Raw genomic sequence first — 21,154 nt, 5'->3', positions numbered from 1 at the left:
GATCAGTATCAACTGGAGTACAGACAGGAGCAAAAAACTGGGATTAAGATGGAGAGGAACAAGCAGGTCAGAAAATATACAACAAGGCAGTTCAAATTTTGTTCTAAAGTGCAAGGAGAAATTATTGAAGGATTTTTAATCAGAGGAATGATAGTACCTGATATTTTTTTATTTTTACTTGGGAAATGTCACCAGTTACTAGAGAAGAGACTCCACAGGATGTGTGCGCATGTGTACATGCTCAGTCATTAAGTCCGACCCCTTACAACACCATGAACTGTAACCCTTGAGGCTCCTCTGTCCACAGAATTTTCCTGGCAAGAATAATGGAGTGTGTTGCCATTTCCCCCTCTAAGGGATCTTCCCAACCCAGGGGTTAAACCTGTCTCTCTTGTGTCTCCTGCATTGGCAGGCAGATTCTTGACCATTGAGCCACCAGGACCTAGAGCAATAATAGCCCAGGTGAGAGACAGTGGTGACTTGGACTAGGGTAGTGACAGTAAGTGGGAGCATCTAGAATGTGCTTGGGAATTTGGTGATGGATTATATACGGGAACCAGGAGGTCCCTAGAATTAAAGCAGTATCTGATGACATGAGCCTCAGGGTAGAGCATACAGAAGTCTAGAGAAGGAGCAGGTTTGGGGTGAAGATCAAGGAATCAGTTTTTGGACGCTTTTCTGATGTGGTGGAGGTTTGGGTTTATAGTATAAATCTGGGGATTATCAGGGTGTGGATAGTATTTACATCTTTGTGAATGAATGTGATCACCTAGAGAGGGAATGTTGAGAAACAGAGGGAACTGTCCCTAGGGAGCTCTAAAAACTGCAGCTTTAGTATAACAGAAGACACTCACAGATGGGACCAAGAAAGAACAGCCTGAGTGTCAGAAGAAGACATTGAGAAGAAAGGGTGTTGTGAAAGCAAAAAGCGTTTCGGTAGAATTAGGCCCTTTCTTTACAGCTGCGGAATGCGCTTGCGCATGTGTGCGTGCTCATTTGCTTTAGTCATGTCCAATCCTCTGTGACCCCAGGGATTGTAGCCCACCAGATTCCTGTCCATGGGATTCTCCAGGCAACAATACTGGAGTGGGTAGCCATGTCCTTCTCCAAGGAACATTAGGATTTTTAAAAAATTACTCACAAGCTGCCATACATTTTCCTCAAAGAATGTATCTAAAGTAAACAAATATACGCAACCAATCTCATTACTAGATGTGGGAATGCTTACGAAGCCATATTTACACTTTTCTTTCGAGTGACCTCTTTTCTGACAAAATTATTCTATAACTGTTAAGGCTAAGGTACAGAAAGTATATATACATAACATCATTTCTAAATAGTATTTTTATCTTAGCAAGCCAATAGTGTTCTGAGAGGGTTATGCCCATTGTACATTGCTTGTTGTTTAAGTACTAAGTCGTGTCTGACTCTTTTGCAAAGCTGTGGACCTTAGCCCTCCAGGCTCCTCTGTCTGTGGGATTTCCCAGGCAAGAATACTGGATTGGGTTGCATTTCCTTCACCAAGGGATCTTTCCAACCCAGGGATCAAACTCGCCTCTCCTGAATGGCAGGTGGATTCTTTACCACTCAGCCATCTGGGACCCCAATTATATGTACTGACATAAAACAAGCAGAAATCAGTTTTCAAAGCATCTCTCTCCAGAGTGTGTAAGAGAAAAGACATGGTTAAAAAAAATTAAGAATATTTCATATTAAACTAGTTAGAATGAATATATATATATTTTAACATTATAACTCTTTACAGTTTTTTCAGAAAACATTAAAAGATAAATTTTGCTGACAAAGAAAGGGGAATAACTAAAAATTTTCTATGTCAAGGGAAACATTTACTAAGGAAGTAACTGAAGTAATAATAATCTACACATAGGTAAACTGCAATTTGATTAAGTTTAAGGTAAGTATGCTATACAAATCATCACAAATGCTGTGTGCTTAATCAGTAATTCAATAGCAGATTCCAAAATCTAAATGGCAAAAACTTTCAAGAACATCTGCAAGTTTAAGCAACAACCTAGAAGAGTCTATTGTTCTTTATTTTTAATTTTTATTTGGCTGCCTGGGGTCTCAGTCACAGCACGCAGGATCTTCGTTGACATCATTTGGGATCCTTAGTTATAGCACATGGGGCTCAGTAGTTGTGGGGCACAGGCTCAGTTGTTCCGTGGCATGTGGAATCTTTCAGACCAGAGTTCAAACCTGTGTCCCTTGCACTGCAAGGTAGATTCTTAATCAGTGGACCACCAAGGAAGTTCATAGTCTTTATCTTTAAAAGATAAAGAGGCTTGGAGACCTGTATTTTATATCTTCATATTTAATTAGTGAACTGTAGTTAAAACTACAGCTTTCAACTGTTTCATTTCATACATAAAATATTAAAAGAAAATAAACTCTCCATTCCTAATCTCCGTACTACCCTACTTAACAGCAAGCTCTCAATTCCAGTTGCCTATTTAAGGAAAAACATCACACCATATACTACTAGCATGTTTCCTATACAGACTGATCTAGTTGTAATAGAAAATGGTTTAAAATAAACCAAGTTTGTGCATGTACAGGAGGAAAAAAACTAAACATTCTAAATATGGGATAAATTTTCTGAAATTCTTACACAAGTACACCTTGGCTTTACTGTCCTTCACAGACAACTGAGGGCTTTACAAATCAAAGGTGTGTGACAAGCTGGCACTGAGCAAGTCTGCTGGCACCACTTTCTCAACAGCGTATGTTCACTTCGTGTCTGTGTGTCACATTTTGGTAATTTTCACATTTCAAACTTTTTCATAATTATTATACTTGGTATGGTGATCTATGGTAAGTGATCTTTGATGTTACTATTGCAAAAAGGTTATGACTTGCTGAAGACTCAGAGAATGGTTAGCATTTTTTAGTAATAAAGTAAGTTATATACACTGTTTTCGACAAATACTGCTACTGTGCACTTAATAGATTTCAGTTAGTGTAAACGAACTTTTATACGCACTGGAAACCAAATAATTTCCTGTGACCCAATTTATTATGATGCATGCTTTACTGTGGTGCTACAGAATAAGATGATTCAACACAATCACAATAAAAATTGAGCAGTTATTTTGCAGATACTGACAAAATGACTCTAAGGTTTATGTGCTATGCTGAGCTTAGTCGTGTCTGACTCTTGGCGACCCCATGGACTGTAGCCCACCAGGCTCCTCTGTCCATGGGGATTCTCCAGGCAAGAATACTGGCATGGGTTGCCATGCCCTCCTCCAGGGGATCTTCCCAACCCATGGATCAACCCAGGATTCTTTGCCATCTGAGCCACCAGGGAAGCCCAACAATAGTGGAGTGGGTAGCCTATCCCTTCTCCACAGATCTTCATCTTCCCAATCCAGGAATGGAACCAGGGTCTCCTGCTTTGCAGGCGGGTTCTTTACCAGCTGAGCTACCAGGGAAGCAATTATCTCCACAGTATACCTATATTAAAGGTAATCTAGTCAGAAAATGGGATTTTCCAGGCAAGAATACTGGAGTGGGTTGCCATTTCCTTCTCCAGGAGATCTTCCCAACCCAGGGATTGAACCCGGGTCTCACACATTGTAGGCAGATGCTTTACCATCTGAGCCACCAGGGAAGTCCAGTCAGAAAATATTATAGGCCAAAGTGAATGTTAGGTAATACCACCATACTAAATTCACAATGGCTTGTCTTTCGAGGGGAGAGATCATTTTACAACACCACTTCATTTTCAGTACTCAGCACTTAGAAAAGTGGACTTAAAACAAATATGTGCAACTACAATAAGAATCCAAGGTACTGTTAAGCTACCATAAAGTATTATGGAGAATAAAACTGCTCTCCAGGAGCTTTTACTATAATAACCAAAGCAAAAAGGTAAGAATAAAGCATAATTTTACAGATGAAACCTGGACAGATAATCTTCTGTTGTAGAAAAATGTTCCTTAGGTACTAAAATTAAACAAAAGATTTTTTATTTCTAAGACATAAATTGAAAATATGCTTACAGATTAAAGTCAGCTATTCTAATATTATAACAGGTAAGTATACTGCTTTAGGAAGTGCTGTATTTTTAGCACTTCTGTTAGGCAGGTACAGAAAAATGATATCCCATTTTGCTGGTAGGGAATTCAAGACACAAAAAAGTTAACTGACTTGTCTTAAAATCATAAACCTATTTAAAGGGAGTGTTGACTTAGAGTTCTAGTCATCCTAACAATCAATTAAAAATGGGCAAAGGACTTGAACAGACATTTGAAGAAGATACACAGCCACCCAACAGGTGTAAAGATGCTCAACATCACTAGTCATTTAGAAAATGCAAATTAAAATGACAATGAGATAACTACTTCACATCCATAAGGATGGCTGTTATTTTTTAAAAAATGAAGTGTTGGTGAGGATGTGTAGAAACTGCAATCCTCCTACACTGCTCACAGGAATATAAAATGGGCCAGCCACAGTGGAAAAGATTTCAGCAATTCCTCAAAAAATAAATTAAAATAGAATTACTGTATGCCCTAGCAAATCTACTTCTTGTATGTTTCCAAAAGAACTGAAAGCAGGGACTTGCATAGATATTTGTATACTAATATTTATAGCAGCATTATTCACAATAGACAAAAAGTAGAAACAACTCAAATGTCAACTGACAGACGAGTGGATAAACAAGATGTGGTATAAAAATACAATGGAAAATTATTCAGTCTTAAAAAGAAATGGGGACCTCCCTGATGGTCCAGTGGCTGACTCCACACTCCCAATTCAGGGCCTAGGTTCGATCCCTGGTTTGGGAACTAGATCCAACAAACCACAACTAAGAGTTCGCATGCTGTAACTAAGACCCAGAACAGTCAAATAAAGAAATATGTAAATATCTTTCTAAAGACAAATGAAAGTACGTGCTACAACTTGGATAAGAACCTTGAGAACATGGTGCTAAGTGAAATAAGCCAGACACTATAAGACAAGCGGAGAAGGCAGTGGCACCCCACTCCAGTCCTCTTGCCTGGAAAATCCCACGGACAGAAGAGCCTGGTGGGCTGCAGTCCATGGGGTCCCGAAGAGTCGGACACAACTGAGCAACTTCACTTTCACTTTTCACTTTCATGCACTGGAGAAGGAGATGGCAACCCATTCCAGTGTTCTTGCCTGGAGAATCCCAGGGACGGGGGAGCCTGGTGGGCTGCCGTCTATGGGGCTGCACAGAGTCGGACACGACTGAAGCGACTTAGCAGCAGCAAAGGACAAATACCTTTTGATTTCACTTATGTAAGGTATCTAGAACAGTCAAATTCATAGAGACAAAAGGTAGAATGGTGGTTACCTGGGGCTGTGAGGGGGAGAAAATAGGAAGTCATTAATCAATGGGCAAATTTTCAGCCTGGAATGATGAAAAATTTCTGGAGACAGTGTGATGGCTGCACAACAGTATGAATGTAATCAATGTTACTGTACCATACACTTAAAAAATGGCTAAAATGGTAAGTTGTGTTGTTTATATTATACAACACACACAAAAAAGAATCCTAGTCATCCTAATTCAAGATTTTTATTCCATTGATTAAATAGTTTTCAAACCTGTCTATCTTTCATTAGAATCACACAGAGATCTTTTATAAATTCCAAAGCCTATACCACATTCCCAGGTTAATACACAGATTATTTTTTTATTCTCTCAAGGTGATTCCATATCCCGACAAGTTTGGGAACCACTGCATTAACCTATATTTCTGTAGCCCTCAGAATGATTCTCTATTATTGTTCATATCTAAAACCAACAGTTCAAAGAGACAGATTTGTATGAATCTCTAAGAATCACAGTAAGAAATGACAGTAAGAAAAGCTTAATGGGAAGGAAAAAAGAGAGGAAAAAGTCTTTCCTAGCCCTGAATTTTTCTCAAAAATGTTTCTAGAAAGCATGAGAATGGGGAAAACTGACCATGCAAATCCTAATGACTAAAACATCACAAAGACATTTCATTAGGTCATAAGTACTATTATATATCATCACTGAGGACTTCAGAATAATCTTGATGATGGACATTAACGATAGACTAAGCTAAAAGGAGGAAAAATAAGACAGCAACCAGGTCCAACTTAGCAAATAATGGACATCTTGACAGAAGTTGGAAGTTTCCCCTATTTTTGAGTCTCAAGTACACTCCCAATTTAGCATACAATTCCAAGAGGGTTCATCATCACTGATGCAAACCAACATACACATGACTATCAGGCACCTGTAAACGTGGACAGATCACACTGAGATGGACTCTAAAGTAGAGTGCATATTAGACTTCAAAGACCTAGTTTTAAAAAAGTAAACTACCTCATTAATATCATTTGCATATGCAATTACACACTGAAATATTTTAGATATATTGGGTTAAATATATGAAAATCAATTTCACTTTTTAAAAAACTTTCTTTAATGTGCCTACTGCAAGATTTTCAAATACATATGTTGACTCATATCGTATTTCTATTAGGCAGCGCCATCTTAGAAGACAAGAAGAAAAGAATTGAGTCCTTAGAAAACATAATAGCTTCCCTAGAAGTTAAGTTTTCAAAGGTATTGAGGAACCCAACCAAAGGATATCCCAAAACTATATAAAATGACTATTAATATACCACCTTAAATCTTGTGGTGCTTATATTTAAATAAGATGGAGTTGACGGGACTGTGTAAAAGCCACAGGTGTATGAAAGACGACAAAGCTTTACGAGTGAAGTTTAAAGTAACTCTTTCAGTTACTGCCCAACCCCTCCAAAAAAAACAAAAACAAAAACAGCTTAACTGACTTCTTTAGTGATGCTAAGGCATTATTTTAGGTGTAAAGGCTCTGGTGTAAGCGATACCATCCAAAAGAACTTATGCAATACAATAACCAGTACTCACGAGAGTATTCGAAATGTGGTTTAGACAACTGAGGAACTGAATTTTTATTTTTTCAATTAACTGCAATTTAAATAGCTACAATTGATTGGTGGCTACTGTAGCAGCACAGTTCTAAACAAAAATGGCCAAATCTCGGTCCAGTCACCTTACTAAAGCCTGCAGCTTGCTTCATAGCTATTTACATATACAAAACTTCCAAACAGCATTTTAGTGCCCAGAAGTCTTAAGAGTAGAAAAGGAGAAAATTCAGACATCCAGGATCTCAAAAATATTACTTCTTATGTACTCTCTTCTCAGGAAACTACAGGTGATGGGTATTACCAAAACAGTAAGACAAAAAACCAAAACATGAGATCCAGGAAATAAGTGACCCAACAGACAAAAAGCAAAGCAAATTCCCAAGATGACTACTGTGAAACAGGCCTAATAGAACAACAAGTCCAAAACAGAACCAAACAATGACGGGTTCAAATAGGGATACTGAGAGAGAGTAAGAAGAAACTAAAAGATTACACAAACTCCTTAAAGGTAGAGGGGAGACTTATACTTCCTGCAGATAGCCTGGGGTGAATTACCAGTAAGTATACAGGCTGGGGATCAGCACACTATCTGTAAAAAGCCAGAGAAATACTTTAGGCATTGTGGGATCATCAGTCTCTTATCACAACTATTCAACTCTGCCAGAGTGTGAAAGCAGGCATAAAGTAATCCAAAAATGAAGGAACAAGGCTGTGTTACAATGAAATTTACAAAAACAGGGGGCAGGCTATATCTGCCCTGTGAGGAAGTAGTTTACCAACCCTTGACATAGGTAATTAAGGGAAAAAAGAGGTAATCACATTAACACTGGGAAAAACAAAATTATATACAGGAAACAGAATGTAATCCTACATGCTATATGACTCACTAAATATTTATAAAATTATAATAGAAACAATAGGTACTTTTTTTTTTTTTTTTTTTACCAAATCTCATAACTATATTGGTAAGATAGGGGGAAAAAAGAAGGGACAGGAGAACAGAGTATCTCAGTATGCCAATGTCCAAGTGGTAGGGATGGGAGTTGGGAGATGGCTGGGGTGGAGGGGATGGCAAGCTAGCTGAATTATTAATAGAAGATTACATCCTGAATAACTGAAATAACAGAAAGCTCAATAATTAGCATTTGCTTGTAAGTTTTTAAAAGGGTAAATTAAAGTTAAGTTAGAAGAATTTAAAGGGATTGCCTCTGAGGAGCACATCTAGTAGCTGGGGCTCAGGATTGCAGGTTCTCTTTTTAATTCTTGGTAATCAGCTTGAATTCTTCAAACTGCCTACCTACTATCTATTCTCCATTTCCTCTTACTAACCAAGGTTTATTTTGCTCAGAGTGGCAATGTTCCCATATACAGAGTATTTACCTCAAGATAGCCAATGATATGTCAGCTAAAATTTCCAGAAAATAATCTAATTTCTGATCCAACAGTCACCCCTTCTCATCTCCTCCCTCCCTTCCTCTTCCTGCCGAAGTCTGGAGATGCAACACTTACTGGAACCATGAAGATAAAAGCCAAAGGACAGAGATAAAAGAGCAGAAAACTCCAGGGAACCCAAGTTTTGATGACATCACTGAACGTATCTTCCTCCAGACTGTTATTAAGAAAAATCAATTTCTACATAAGCTGCTGCTAATTCACTCCAGTCGTTTCTGACTCTGTGCAACCCCATAGATGGCAGCCCACCAAGCTCCCCAATCCCTGGGATTCTCCAGGCAAGAACACTGGAGTGGGTTGCCATTTCCTTCTCCAATGCATGAAAGTGAAAAGTGAAAAGTGAAAGTGAAGTCACTCAGTCGTGTCCGACTCTTAGCGACCCCATGGACTGCAGCTCACCAGGCTCCTCTGTCCATGGGATTTTCCAGGCAACAGCACTGGAGTCGGGTGCCACTGCCTTCTCCTCTACATAAGCTAGTTAGGACTTTTTTGTCATTTGCAACTGAATGCACTACCTTGTACAATTATTCTTTTGACAATAAAGGTTTGTTTTAATTTTCAGAGAGGAAAAATGAAAGCCTTGATATGTCTTGCCTTCTATCGATTATAATGAAACTAGAAAGGGGAGTTTACAAAAAATTTCGTGTGTGCATGGAAAAAGATGTGCACCTGACATAAAATGACATATCAACAATGATTACAACCATCACATCTTTTAGGGAAAACCAATAAATTTCCTTCATTTTTTTCTTTTCCCATATCCCATCTTACACACCACTGTTTCATTTCTCTACAAGTCTCACTAATTCAACAACTGCTTGAGACTAAATCTTCTAACAGATTATGACTTATATTATTTAAACCAGAGAACTGTAGTAACCTAAAGCTTTTACCTGAATACATCTTAAAAGTCTTCTGTGCCTCCATCTGCAACTATCCTACACATTAGCATCATGAATTTGCTTAATTCAAAGCTGAAGAAAATCATAAGCACCCCCAAAGTAAACATGTCCTACACAGAAACATACAAATTTAAATAACTTTAATTAAAGCAAAAAGATCTGAGAATGAGGATTACCTCAACCCAAACATGACTACAGATAACCATCTAAAAAAAAAATTACTACTACTTAATTTTAACAGAGTACCATGAATGTATTTCCACTAGTACTAAAAAATATATATACTTCAATGTGTAAGTCTCTGCTTTCATCTCACATTTTTTCTATTATCCTAAATCAAAACTGAAGCCACTGTACTGACACACAGCCCATCCGTACTACAAGAAAATTCTTAAAATGTGTAAAAGAAAGAATGAAGGAGTCAAAGAAAACTGAATACTTATATACTTTGCCAAAGTTAACCTTCTAAATGTCTGTGAGATATTAGTTTTATCACACATTCTATAAAGTCATTAATATTAACAAGCCTAAAGAAATATCAAGTAAGAGTTTAAAGATAGCTTACCTTTTATTTATAGGTTTTTCGTCTTTTTCATAAGGCTTTACAAACCACTTGCCAATACGTACAAAGTTCCGGTTCATTAAACACCGTTCCAACAGATTGTGAACTGCTTTGAAAAGCAAAGTTCGGCATTCATAGGAAAGTCCATTCTCCCACACTCCATCTTCCTCTTCTATAAAACAAATGAAAGAAACAAAAAGTAACATAGAGGCACTATATCTACTCAGAGCTAAACTGAAAGTATTATAGTTTAATCCCTAAATTCATAAACCCTACTTCACCTCAGAATATTGAGCTACGACCACTTTGCTATCTCTCTAGACACTAAAACATCAAGTTTCAAAGCTAATCCATAGAGAATAAAAGGCCAAAGTGCCATGTACTCTATCAAATTACCTGAAAATTATTTTCCCACCACATAAAAAGGCAATGATATATCACAAACATACTGATTTGGTTTCTGTATAAATGAATAGGACATCTGTATAACCAAGGCAAATACCACACACTCTATACCTAAAGTGCCAATTTCTAAGTTGACTCACTTGTTACTTTGTCCTAACTCTTCCAGTCATTCACCCTGCCAAAAAAAAAAAAAAACTGGACAGTTAATAATTAAACTCAAAACATCTTACGTCCATCAGCATTCTAATCCACAACTCAACTATAAAAATAAGTGATGGATAAAAAGGAAGCTTCTGGCACAGAGCCTAACAAGTAGTGCATTATCAGTCACCTCAGGTCTCATTTCAACCAAATGATTCCCATGCTTACTATTTAGAATAAGATTCTCTACATGGGGTGATTGAAACTTTAAAGACAAATTTTAAATGGCACTTCTGATATAAAGTTATGTTGGTAGTTTAGTCTCCAAGTCATGTCCAACTCTTGGTGACCCCATGGACTGCAGCACGCCAGGCTTTCCTGTCCTTCTCACCATCTCCTGGAGTTTGCTCAAATTCATGTACATTGAGTCGGTGAAGCCAACCAACCCATCTTATCCTCTGCCGCCCCCTTCTCCTTTTGCCTTCCATCTTCCCCAGCATCAGGGTCTTCTCCAATGAGTCAGCTCTTCACATCAGGTGACCTAAGTATTGGAGCTTTAGCTTCAGCATCAATCCCTCCAATGAATATTCAGGGTTGATTTTCTTTAGGATGGACTGGTTTGATCTTGATGTCCAAGGGACTCTCAAGAGTCTTCTCCAACACCACAATTCAAATACACTATTTCTTCGGTGCTCAGTCTTCCTTATGGTCCGACTTGCACATTTGTACATGACTACTGGAAAACCGTAGCTTCGACTATACGGACCTTTGTTGGCAAAATGATGTCTTTGCTTTTTAATACGCTGTCTAGGTTTGCCGTATCTTTTCTTCCAAGGAGCAAGCGTCTTTTAATTTCATGGCTGCAGTCACCATCCAGTGATTCTGGAGCCCAAGAAAATAAGACCTGTCACTGCTTCTACTTTTTCCCGTTCTATTTCCCATTAAGTGATGGGACTGGATGCCATGATCTTGGTTTTTGCAACCTTTGCTAACTATACAACCTCAATTTTGCCAGCAAATCTATTAATCACTCCAAGTGAAGTTACAAAAATAATAATAATAATAATAACATAGTCATTTTGAGATAAGTATGGATGTGGTTCAGAAAAAAAGCTTTTTACTCTCTATCCATCTATACCTATAAGAAAGCATCCAAGGAATCCTACTATAAATAGGAGCTACTGCCATCAACATTTTAACTTTTGGAATATTTTAATTTGCTATTTCAAATATAAAATAGTGTGGCATACTCCTATAGTCTATTTAACTTTATAAAACATTTTTAAAGTATGGACCTTCTTTCAATTTAAGTAAAAAAAAAAATCTTTCTTAATTCAACACTAAAAATGCATAACTATCTCAAGAGAAAAATAATAAACCATGATGCTTTAGAATAAAAGCAAAGACATGTATTAAGAGTGACAGATGGCAAACATTCATAACTTGTACAACAAATGAGCAGAATAAACATTAACTCAAAAGCACAATAGCACAATGACAATGGACTTTAACTTCACTAGAAATTTGTGCTACAAGTTAATGTTGATTTTATGTTGTTCACTAAAATGTCTCCTAAATTAGAGTCAAAATCTTTCAAATCAACTTTTTTCCAAAAGATAAGCTTTTTAAAAACGAGAAAAGTTTAATAATTTTTAAATCATTAATAATAAACAGAAAAAGTTCTTCACATTCTGCTGTATTATCGACATCCTTATCTACTTCCAATTAAAGCCAAAATTTCACAAGTTTCACTTTATTAAAGGAAACAGGAGGCTAGAAGAAAAGGGAAGTGGCACATAGTGGCTTCACTTTATTTAAAAAGTCTAGATCACAAGCATATCTGAGTTGTTGAGAGGAAAAAAAAAATCAAAGCTTTCTCAATCTGTTTTTAGTTTAATCAGCTTCTATCATTTCAAATCAAAGTTACAGTAAAAGTTTTATCTAAAATTATGTGATTTATGATTACTAAAAGTACACATATTCTTAATTCCAAAAGAATTATGCTGGAATTCTTCAGTTCTTTATAAACTATCTAGTGTACTTTTTATAGCCTTTTACCTCAAAAATCCTTACCTTCTAAGGAAATGCAATGGAGTCACATGTCATACACAAGAAGCCCCTACCAAAATCTTTTCTCAAACTACTTCTAAGTTTTAAAGCAACAAAGAACCAAAACACAGATATCATTACATTTCAAACATCTACAGTCACTATAAACTTCAAATATCAGAAAATTATTCACTTAAAACTTGAGACTGAATTCACCTTCCTACCCAAAAGTTAAAAATCTTTAAAACAGTAAAAACTGTAATACAATAATTTTTATTAATTTTACATATTAAGATTTTATTTTTAAAAATCTATTTCAGTTAAACCTGTATGTAGTTAAATAGTTTAAGAAAACTAAATATAGTTTAGAAAATTAAGCAGTATTAATATTCAAGCATTTCTCTCTCATTGCTCTAATTCTGTGTCTAGAAAAACTCAGGTGAACTTAATCCTCATTTTACATTAAACCCTCAAATGCCCACAAAGCTTATTAACACTAAATGGGAGTTATGCATAAAACAAAGATCTGATCACCTGTTAGGATTTTCTAAGGCCAACAAATCTCTTAAGCACATCTTCACCTATACGGTAGATAACTAAGCAACCATCACACTAAATAACAATTTGATTTTTCATTGCTGAGGAAATAAGAATAATTCTTAATAACATTCAATGAAAAGTCAGATGGTTTTTTTTTTTGGAGGTCCGGGGGGAGTGTCACTCAGAAAGCAGACTATTAAGCCAAGCTTCTATCTTGATATTATAGTAACCATAACAGACGTACTTCTCCACATCTTGTATTCATGGATATAAAAAACGAAATGGTACAACCAAGCCACCAAAGACATAGTGGCATACACCCCTTACATTAATTAAAATAAGCCCTTGTATCTCAACACCAGCTTAACAGAAAAGGGAGAGGGAACACACAGGCAAATCTTTACCTAACTTTTTTGAACTTAATTAACCCCAGCCTAATGGAAAAAGTCTGCTTAATGTATTTAAATAAATGTTTCCCTCCTCTTCTATCTGTATCCCCAGAGAAAACAGTTTCAATTCTGTGTTTTTTAGTACTTTTCTGTTACCCTTAGGATTAGAACTCTTAACTGTTAATTGTTACTTGAAAAATTTTTACAAGATATTTGAACAATAAGTTCAAATGCTAAATTTGATTTCCATAATTTTTTGAGGATACAGATTATAGTGATACAAAAGGATGTGATAGGTCATCAAAATAATTCTCTATGAGTAGGGGGAAAAAATTAAAACAAAAAGAATTTTTGATATACCTAAGCATTTGTACTCAGTTTTCTCAAAACGGACATCGTTAAATATCCTCATGGTGGTAAGCCAGTAAAAAAGGAATCTACCTAAGTCTGCCAAGCTATTAAAATGCAGCATATACTAAAAAATAATAAATGGGTCAAAATCGATCACTGTTGAAAATACTATGTATTTCTTGAAGGAATAAAGAGAAATGTTTAAGTGTCTAGTTTAGCACCTGTCTTGAATAATAATTGCCCATTCATAAGCTGTTCTTTCAACAAATTGCTGAGAGCCTTAAATTGGCAGCACTATTGATCAGCAAAACCTGAAAAACATTGGTTTAAAAGCAGCCTCTTATGTTTATCTTTGATTTGAAGATCTAAAAAATACAGTTTTCTTGCTTGACAGTACACAGAAAAGCATGGCAATGTTGTGCCTAGAAGACCAGCAAACAGAAAAAGTTGGATCACAAGTAAATTGTGTAACAGAAGACAGAAATGAATTAACTCTTCAGGCTACCGGGGGCACAGAATGAGTTTTTAGTTGAGTAACACTGGACTGCTATACTCGGCTGCTATTTATCTATTTGTCAATCTTGTTAAAGCTGTCACTTAAGGTTAAATTCCACTGTAATTAATACCCTTCAGTAAAAGCATCCAAAATTAAATTCTAAGACTAAATAATGACCTATTTGACAGTATCTACGATGAAATTGTTATAATAAAAGTATTTGTATATGTCGCTAAAATCCTGCATTATTACCACAGGAGCCAGGAAAAAGAAATATTTTTAGCCCTGACTGACTCTGTTTTTTCAATTCTCAGGGTATCAGTTTTCTCAGAGTCTCATCACATTCTAGCTACTATAAATTTTTTTAAGATGCAAACCTCAGAGAGCGGGTAGCTGTTTTTATTTTTGTTTCAAGGGAAAAACTAAAAGCCAACAGTGACAACAATAAACTTCGAACTGAGGGTTAAAGTATCAAATCAGATTTGGCTTGCTGTAAAAGACTTTTATCAATTAGCAGTAAAACTAGTTTACATTCTATTTCTACACATTAGCAAAACTTGAGAGGAAGGTGACCCAGACATGTGCTACATGTAAGAGGCAGGCAGAAATTAAAAATGTACTATGGAACCTTAGCAATGGAACCTGACTAGACTCTTCAGAACTATCAGGATCATTAAAAATAAAGCAAGTCTGAGAAACTGTCAGAGTCTAGAACAGTCAAAGGAAACATGACAACTAAATGTAATATAGTATCCTTGATGAGATCATAGGATAAAAAAGGGCAATAAGTAAAAATAAAGGGTAACCAAAGAAACTATCGATTTAGGTAATACCAATATCAATATATCAGTATTGTTTCATTAGCTGTGGAAAATGCACCATTTTGATGGAAGATGTAACTCAGAGAACTCTATATAGTGTCTCTGTTAAATTTATGGAAATCTACACCTATTTTCAAACAAAAAGTTACTTAAAAAAAATACACTATGAATGACACAAATGAAATTCATAGGGGGAAGCAAAGGCAATTTTGTACTTTTATTACTGACTTAATATGAAACACTGAGAATTCTCATCTGCAAAAAGGAATGGCTTCTGCCTTCTCTCACCAAGAACGGCAGTGTTACTGCCACAATCACAAATATTTCAGTAACAAGATGTGGTAGCTGCTGAACCAAACAGAAAGACACTGCCTGCAAAGAGCACACTCAAGCTAAATTAACCAGCTCTTTAGTTACCACCTGGGTCCTTCCGGTTCCCCTCTCCTTGCTACCACACCTCCACTTGGAACTCAGGACTGCCTCCAGCAGCTGATGCCACCCCTACTGTCCAGCTGCTCTCTTCTCAGGGGAGCTTAAAAGAAGGGGATGGAGTGCCACAGATGGGAAGAAATGAAAAAGGGGTTAGCTCGAGAGACAGCGGCAGACTAATTACCCCAAAAGGGAGGCAGACGGTGTCCCTGGAGCAAAGAAAAGGGCGAGACAAATATACTCCATCTGAAAAGACCTTATTATTCTTTAAGATATGTCTGATTTAAGTAAAAACATTCTAAAGTAAATGACAGGTTAAAAAAAAAAGCTAAAACATTATAAAAATACCACTGGCTACACAAACTGTTTAAGATAGTACCAGACAGACTTCGGAACAGAAAATATGATTACATATAACCATTACTATATTTAGGTTTACTATTTTAATTGCTTTCACTGATAAATTCTTAAGTTAATTGGCATTCAGCAAAATCTGACAAGTAAAGCCTAAACTTCCAAAATTACTTTCATTATGTTCAAATAAATATTTTAAAGTATAGGCAGCACTATTTTAAATAATTACGCTTACCGGCAAACTATAGAGAAAAAAATTTAATAGCTGTGAATTTTCAGGAGAAAACCTATTTAAAACAGAAAATAAAACTCCCCACATAGTATTTTAATACACATCACGCCAGTTCACAGTTAACTTTAATAGGCTTTTAATTTTCAAAATGTTAGTCCTACTAATGTAATACTAATACTACATAACTGTTAAGATTATGTTTGATTCCACGAAATGTATTTCATGGAATCTGGGAGAGAGGGGGTGGGGAGAGGGAAATGGTCTGTTCAGATGTTCTAACTTTATTAAGAAGACCGAAACTTCCAAGTCAGCATAACAGTTTATCTATATTATCAATAATATTAAAACAGTCTTCAAATATTTTAGTAAGGTGGTATTTACAATCACTTCAAGATTAAAATAACTCAAGCATACCTAAAGTCAATGAAAGAAAAAGGAAGCTGGCAGGCTTAGTTTTTGGCATGACAATTACAAAGCATCACCTTGCTGATGCTGTAAAGGAATATTATAGTCTGATGTATATGCATACATCATATACACATACATATATATAAACTCATCATTTAATATATTTAGAACCACACTACATACTTAAAAATAAGGGCTAGACTCTCCAGCAGGATCTTATTAGAAAAGCTAGAAAGCACTGATGATAAGAGAATTGCAACCACTCTCAAAAATGAATATTAAGACTGAAGGGTTTGTTAATTTGAAGATAAAAAATGTGACATACACTTTCCTGCACAAACACTGGCCTTAAGTGCTTGTTTGAGATAGTCACCTGGATTACATACGTCCAAAAGTAAAATAAGTTCTATAGATCAAATAGACAATAATAGAAACTCCAGAGTACTTGATTTCCAATAAGAAAACTTTTTCAGTTATCTAAAAATCCTCAATTTTCTCGTCAAGATTCATTATGTTACATCATACTGAAATCTTTGGTACATTGCAGCAAACAACTAATCATTTACATTCTTATCATCAAAGATTCGGTTAACATGGACTCTAAAGTAAACACAAGCTTCAGTATTACATGAAGAATTATAGTTTCTCTTTTGAAAGTAACATTTGGCCCTAAATATCAAGAAAATAAGACAGAAGTAATCTTATCAATTTGCTCATAATAAAATTACTTCCCTAACTTTTCAGATTATGACACATGTCCCACTGTAAAAGCTAAACAAGTTGGCACTGTTTCATATCAAAGACAGTCTTTGATGGAACAGTACCTAAAATAAAAGAATCACATTCCAAGAATAAGAAAATTAACATAAGCCTTGATTTGTTAATAATGTAACAACCACAAATAAAAATACTGAAAAAACTATATGCCTAGGGGGGAAAAAAAGCACATGAGAAAGTTACAATATTTCCAGATATTTCTACAACTGTGTGCTTATTTACACAGAAGAGAGTAGTAGCAGAATTGACTCAAAGATGAGTTACACGTGGTTTCAAAAGTATTTTTTGACTTTGTTAGGAAATGCTCCCCAATTCCATTTTTCTTAATTTTATTTACTAACATGCCTTCCTTGGGCTGTCTGCCAGAAATTCATGAGAAAGCTGGGAGGTGGAAGAAAGAATAGTTATTCGAGGCTCAAAAAACCTGCCATAAAATGCATAATTTTCAGTAAAATAAAATAACCGCAGTGAAATAAAACATGAAGCTGAATTTTTGTCTGGTTTCACAGTAAACAAATGTTCCACCAAAAAAATCTCCATTTGTAATACAAATGTTTTTAGGAAAAGTATACAACATTGCTATATCTTTAAGTTAGAAATGATAAGCTGCTTTCACCTGATAAGTCATGGTGAATTAGGTCAGCAAAATTGGGGTCTTCACCCCACCAAAATATCCACAATTCTCTTCTTCCAGGTCTCTGATCACGCCGCCAAACACCAAGTACATCTGCCTTAAGGCAGCGACTAAAACTGCTCAAAATGGGGTCTTCCTCTGTCACCGGAAACAGAATAGGGGCAGAAGTTGGGCCTTGCCACACGTATCTCTTCCATTTAATTCCCGTCAAGTCAGCCTGAGGAAAACAAAGTATGATTTTTTTATTATTGCATATTCACTCAAAATCGAAAGTCCTCACTATTAAAGTCCCCTATTTCATTAAGACATTACAATTTTTCAACATATCCTTGGGATACTGAAAACAAACTGACCAAAAAAGAAAGGGGGGGGGGGGGAGTTTATTCTGATAATTCAACAACCAAAAATTAAAGGAAAAGAACAGACACTGAAAAAATTAATACTGACATGTCACTGAATACAAGTCAATAAATGTGTCCCAAGGATAAATTAAAAAGCTTTAATAATGTTAAATATAAACACAGACTTTAATACTGCACACTGAGTAAACATTTGCTCTCAGTCCTAAATTCTGTTCTTACTGGTTACATTTGTTTCTTGGTATCAAACTTACTACAAAATTAACTTTTAAAGATTCATCATTCCATGTTTACAGACGTCACAGCTTTAAGGAAAAGAAATCTCAACTACAAATGAAAACATTCTTGTTAAATCTTTACATATATATCTCTTTAAGGAAAAGTCAAATAGCTGCTCACAAAGAACTGTCAGATTTGTGCTAGTCTTATCTTCAAAGAACCCGATCCTAAAAGTACCAAAAATAGACTGAGTTGGAGAAGACAGAAATGTAAAACCTGCTGTTTGTCTACTATATCTGAAGAGATGCTGATTAATGGATATTGTACAAGAAACATTTTATAAGGGGGAAAGGCATTCAAGATCTCAATTTAGTATCGTAAAAGAAATTATCAGCATGAATTCAGTAATTTTTTAATCTAACTTAAAAGTGCAAGCTTAAGGTGCCAAAAATGAAACTGCTGATACATGACTGGCAGTTTACACTTGCCAACTAGTTGTGCTCCGCCCACTCAATTCACTTACCTATCACACACTCTTAATATTCCTCATAGGACAGGGAAAATGAAAAAAAGAAAGTTACCGAAACTTCAAATCATTGATGAAGCTAAGCTCCTATCCAACTGCAGACTGAGTATTTGCAACAGTTGGTACTTTTGAAAGTCTTTATTCAGATGTTCCCAGACCGGGGCCAACCAACACAACTGCCATCCGTAGAGCCAGCTTCCCCTTGACTTTTCAATAAGAGGAGCAGCCTTCTGTATAAAAATATTTAGTCCAGAACCATAGCATCTCTTCCATAAGTTCGCTCCACTCTCACAAACCTAATGTTCTAATAAAAGCAAGTCGGCTAGAGACTGTCAAAATCTCCAACTGCTTTCAAAGTTTAAAAGAAAAACTACGGAATGGCATTCACTGTTTTTTTAAGAGTCTGAAGTCACCCAAGGAACAAACGAACCCCCTACAGTTTGGCTCATCTTTATAAAGAACAAGCACGTAAAATTAAAAGAGTGCTAAGTTCCGGGGTCTCGTTTATCGGGGGAAAATAAGAGGAGCAGAGCCAGGCAGTGGGAGAGAATGGGCAATAATAGAAAGTGGCAGAAAAGGGATACACGGTCAATAAGGAGACAAGCAACAGTTAAGCCAGCAACACAGGAGGGAAATGCCGCTGTCCTGCCAGGAAAGGAGCCCAAGTTGGGAGACAGGACCGCGGGCGAGAAAAGTGTCGGAAACGGGAGAAAAGGCCGACGCTCCTAGCGCAGCCCGGGCCGGCGGCTCCGGGCCGGCGCGGGGCTCCCGCGGCGCCGGCTCGGGCCGGGCCTCGCCCGGGGACTCGGGCATCTGGATCCGACCCGGACCCCCTCCCCCACGGCCCAAGGGCGCACCTCGCGGCCCCTCCCCCACCGCCCGCCCGCCGCGGCCCCCGCCCGGCACTCACCAGGCAGAAGAGGTTACAGTGACAATCTTCCAGGCTGGCCCCGTTCGGCACGAAGGAGGAACTCATCGTCCCTCACAGCAGCCGCCGCCGGCGCCACAACCCACCATCCGCCATTACCGCCGCCTCCGACCAGAGAGAGAAACAGACACCGGGGAGGGCGGGGGGGTGGTGGTTGGGGGGGCGGTGGAAGAGGAGGCCGCCGGGCCGCCCGCCCTCCCCACCCACCCCCCCGCCGCCGCGAGCAGCCCCCGCCGCCCGGCCGGCACCCAGCCGCCCGGGGCCGAGGGCCGGAGGCGGGAGGGCCGCGCCGCGCTCGCCCCGCCGGCCGGGCTGCGGCCGCCGCGGAGCCCGCGGACGCTCGTCCCTCTTCGGGGGACGGAGGGGATGTGTGCCCCTGCCACCAGAAAAAAATAATAAATTACAGAATAAATAATTAAAAACGAGTCCGAGAGGGCAGAGCCCGAGCCCCGGAGGCTGCTCCCGGGGCGGAGAGGCGCCCGCAGAGGGGCGGGAAGGGCGAGAGCCGGGAGAGAAGCCCAGGCCCCCGGCCCGGCGGCGGCGATGTCCTTAAGCCCAGAGTCTCCTCAGTGGCGGAGGTTGGTGGCGGCGTCTGCGGGCTCAGACCATTCTCTGGCTGTGTCTTCGTGTCGTCCCTGAGCCAGACCGGCCTAACGTCCGCTCTCCTGCGGCCTCACCGCCGGGACGCCGTAGTCTCCCCCATTTTGTGGGCCCAGCGGGCGGTGTTTTTCCCCCTTTAATCCGAATTCACGGGTTTTCCCTTCGCTTTAATGGCGGCCACAGGGACCAGCTCGCCCTCTCTGCTCGCCCATTGGCCGCCTCGAGGTCACGTGGGCCCAGGCTCCGTGGGGAGGGGGAGCGAGAAGGGAGTGAGAGAGGGCCGGGAAGCTTTCAAGCGGAGGCGCTGAGCCCCGGGGGACGGGGCAGCCGGCTGTTGGCCACCGAGACAGCGCCATCTGCTGGGTGCCCCGGCCAGTGTGCGATGACCCGGGCCCTGGCCCTCTCTCTCTCTCTCCTTACCGGGCAACTGACAGTACCAGAGGGTTCAAATCACAAATCTGAGAATTACGTTGAAATCAGTTTGGATTCTGTGGAAGAGAAAAGTACTGCAAAAATTCCAAGCCAATCTCACTTATTCCTCAAGGCCGTTGGGGTGCGGCACAAACCCCTGGGCTTGGGCGTCAGATCCTCTGAGACCGGACTCGGCCGCTCGAAAGTTGGAATATTATGAAGGAAACATAAATGAA

At 38.4% G+C, this 21,154-nt stretch overlaps 1 protein-coding gene across 2 annotated transcripts in view; it reads right to left on the bottom strand.

Annotated features, from left to right (window-relative positions):
• Positions 1-20,709, bottom strand: part of MED13 (mediator complex subunit 13) — a 97,519-nt gene extending 76,810 nt beyond the window's left edge. The window contains exons 1-4 of one of the 2 annotated variants that reach the window (XM_069542614.1): positions 19,890-20,046; positions 17,858-18,092; positions 10,395-10,429; positions 9,853-10,021 (exon numbers count right to left, since the gene is read on the bottom strand). In XM_069542614.1, the coding sequence (XP_069398715.1) occupies positions 9,853-9,929 (77 nt within the window). In that variant the 5' untranslated portion in view covers positions 9,930-10,021; positions 10,395-10,429; positions 17,858-18,092; positions 19,890-20,046. Of the gene's footprint in view, positions 1-9,852; positions 10,022-10,394; positions 10,430-17,857; positions 18,093-19,889 lie in introns of both variants that reach the window. The other variant, XM_069542613.1, reaches the window with a different exon arrangement.
• Positions 20,710-21,154: the final 445 nt, after the last annotated feature.

The sequence above is a fragment of the Ovis canadensis genome, chromosome 11 (genome assembly GCF_042477335.2).
Source record: "Ovis canadensis isolate MfBH-ARS-UI-01 breed Bighorn chromosome 11, ARS-UI_OviCan_v2, whole genome shotgun sequence".
Taxonomy (NCBI): Eukaryota; Metazoa; Chordata; class Mammalia; order Artiodactyla; family Bovidae; genus Ovis; species Ovis canadensis.
This window is presented reverse-complemented; position numbering and strand designations above follow the sequence as displayed.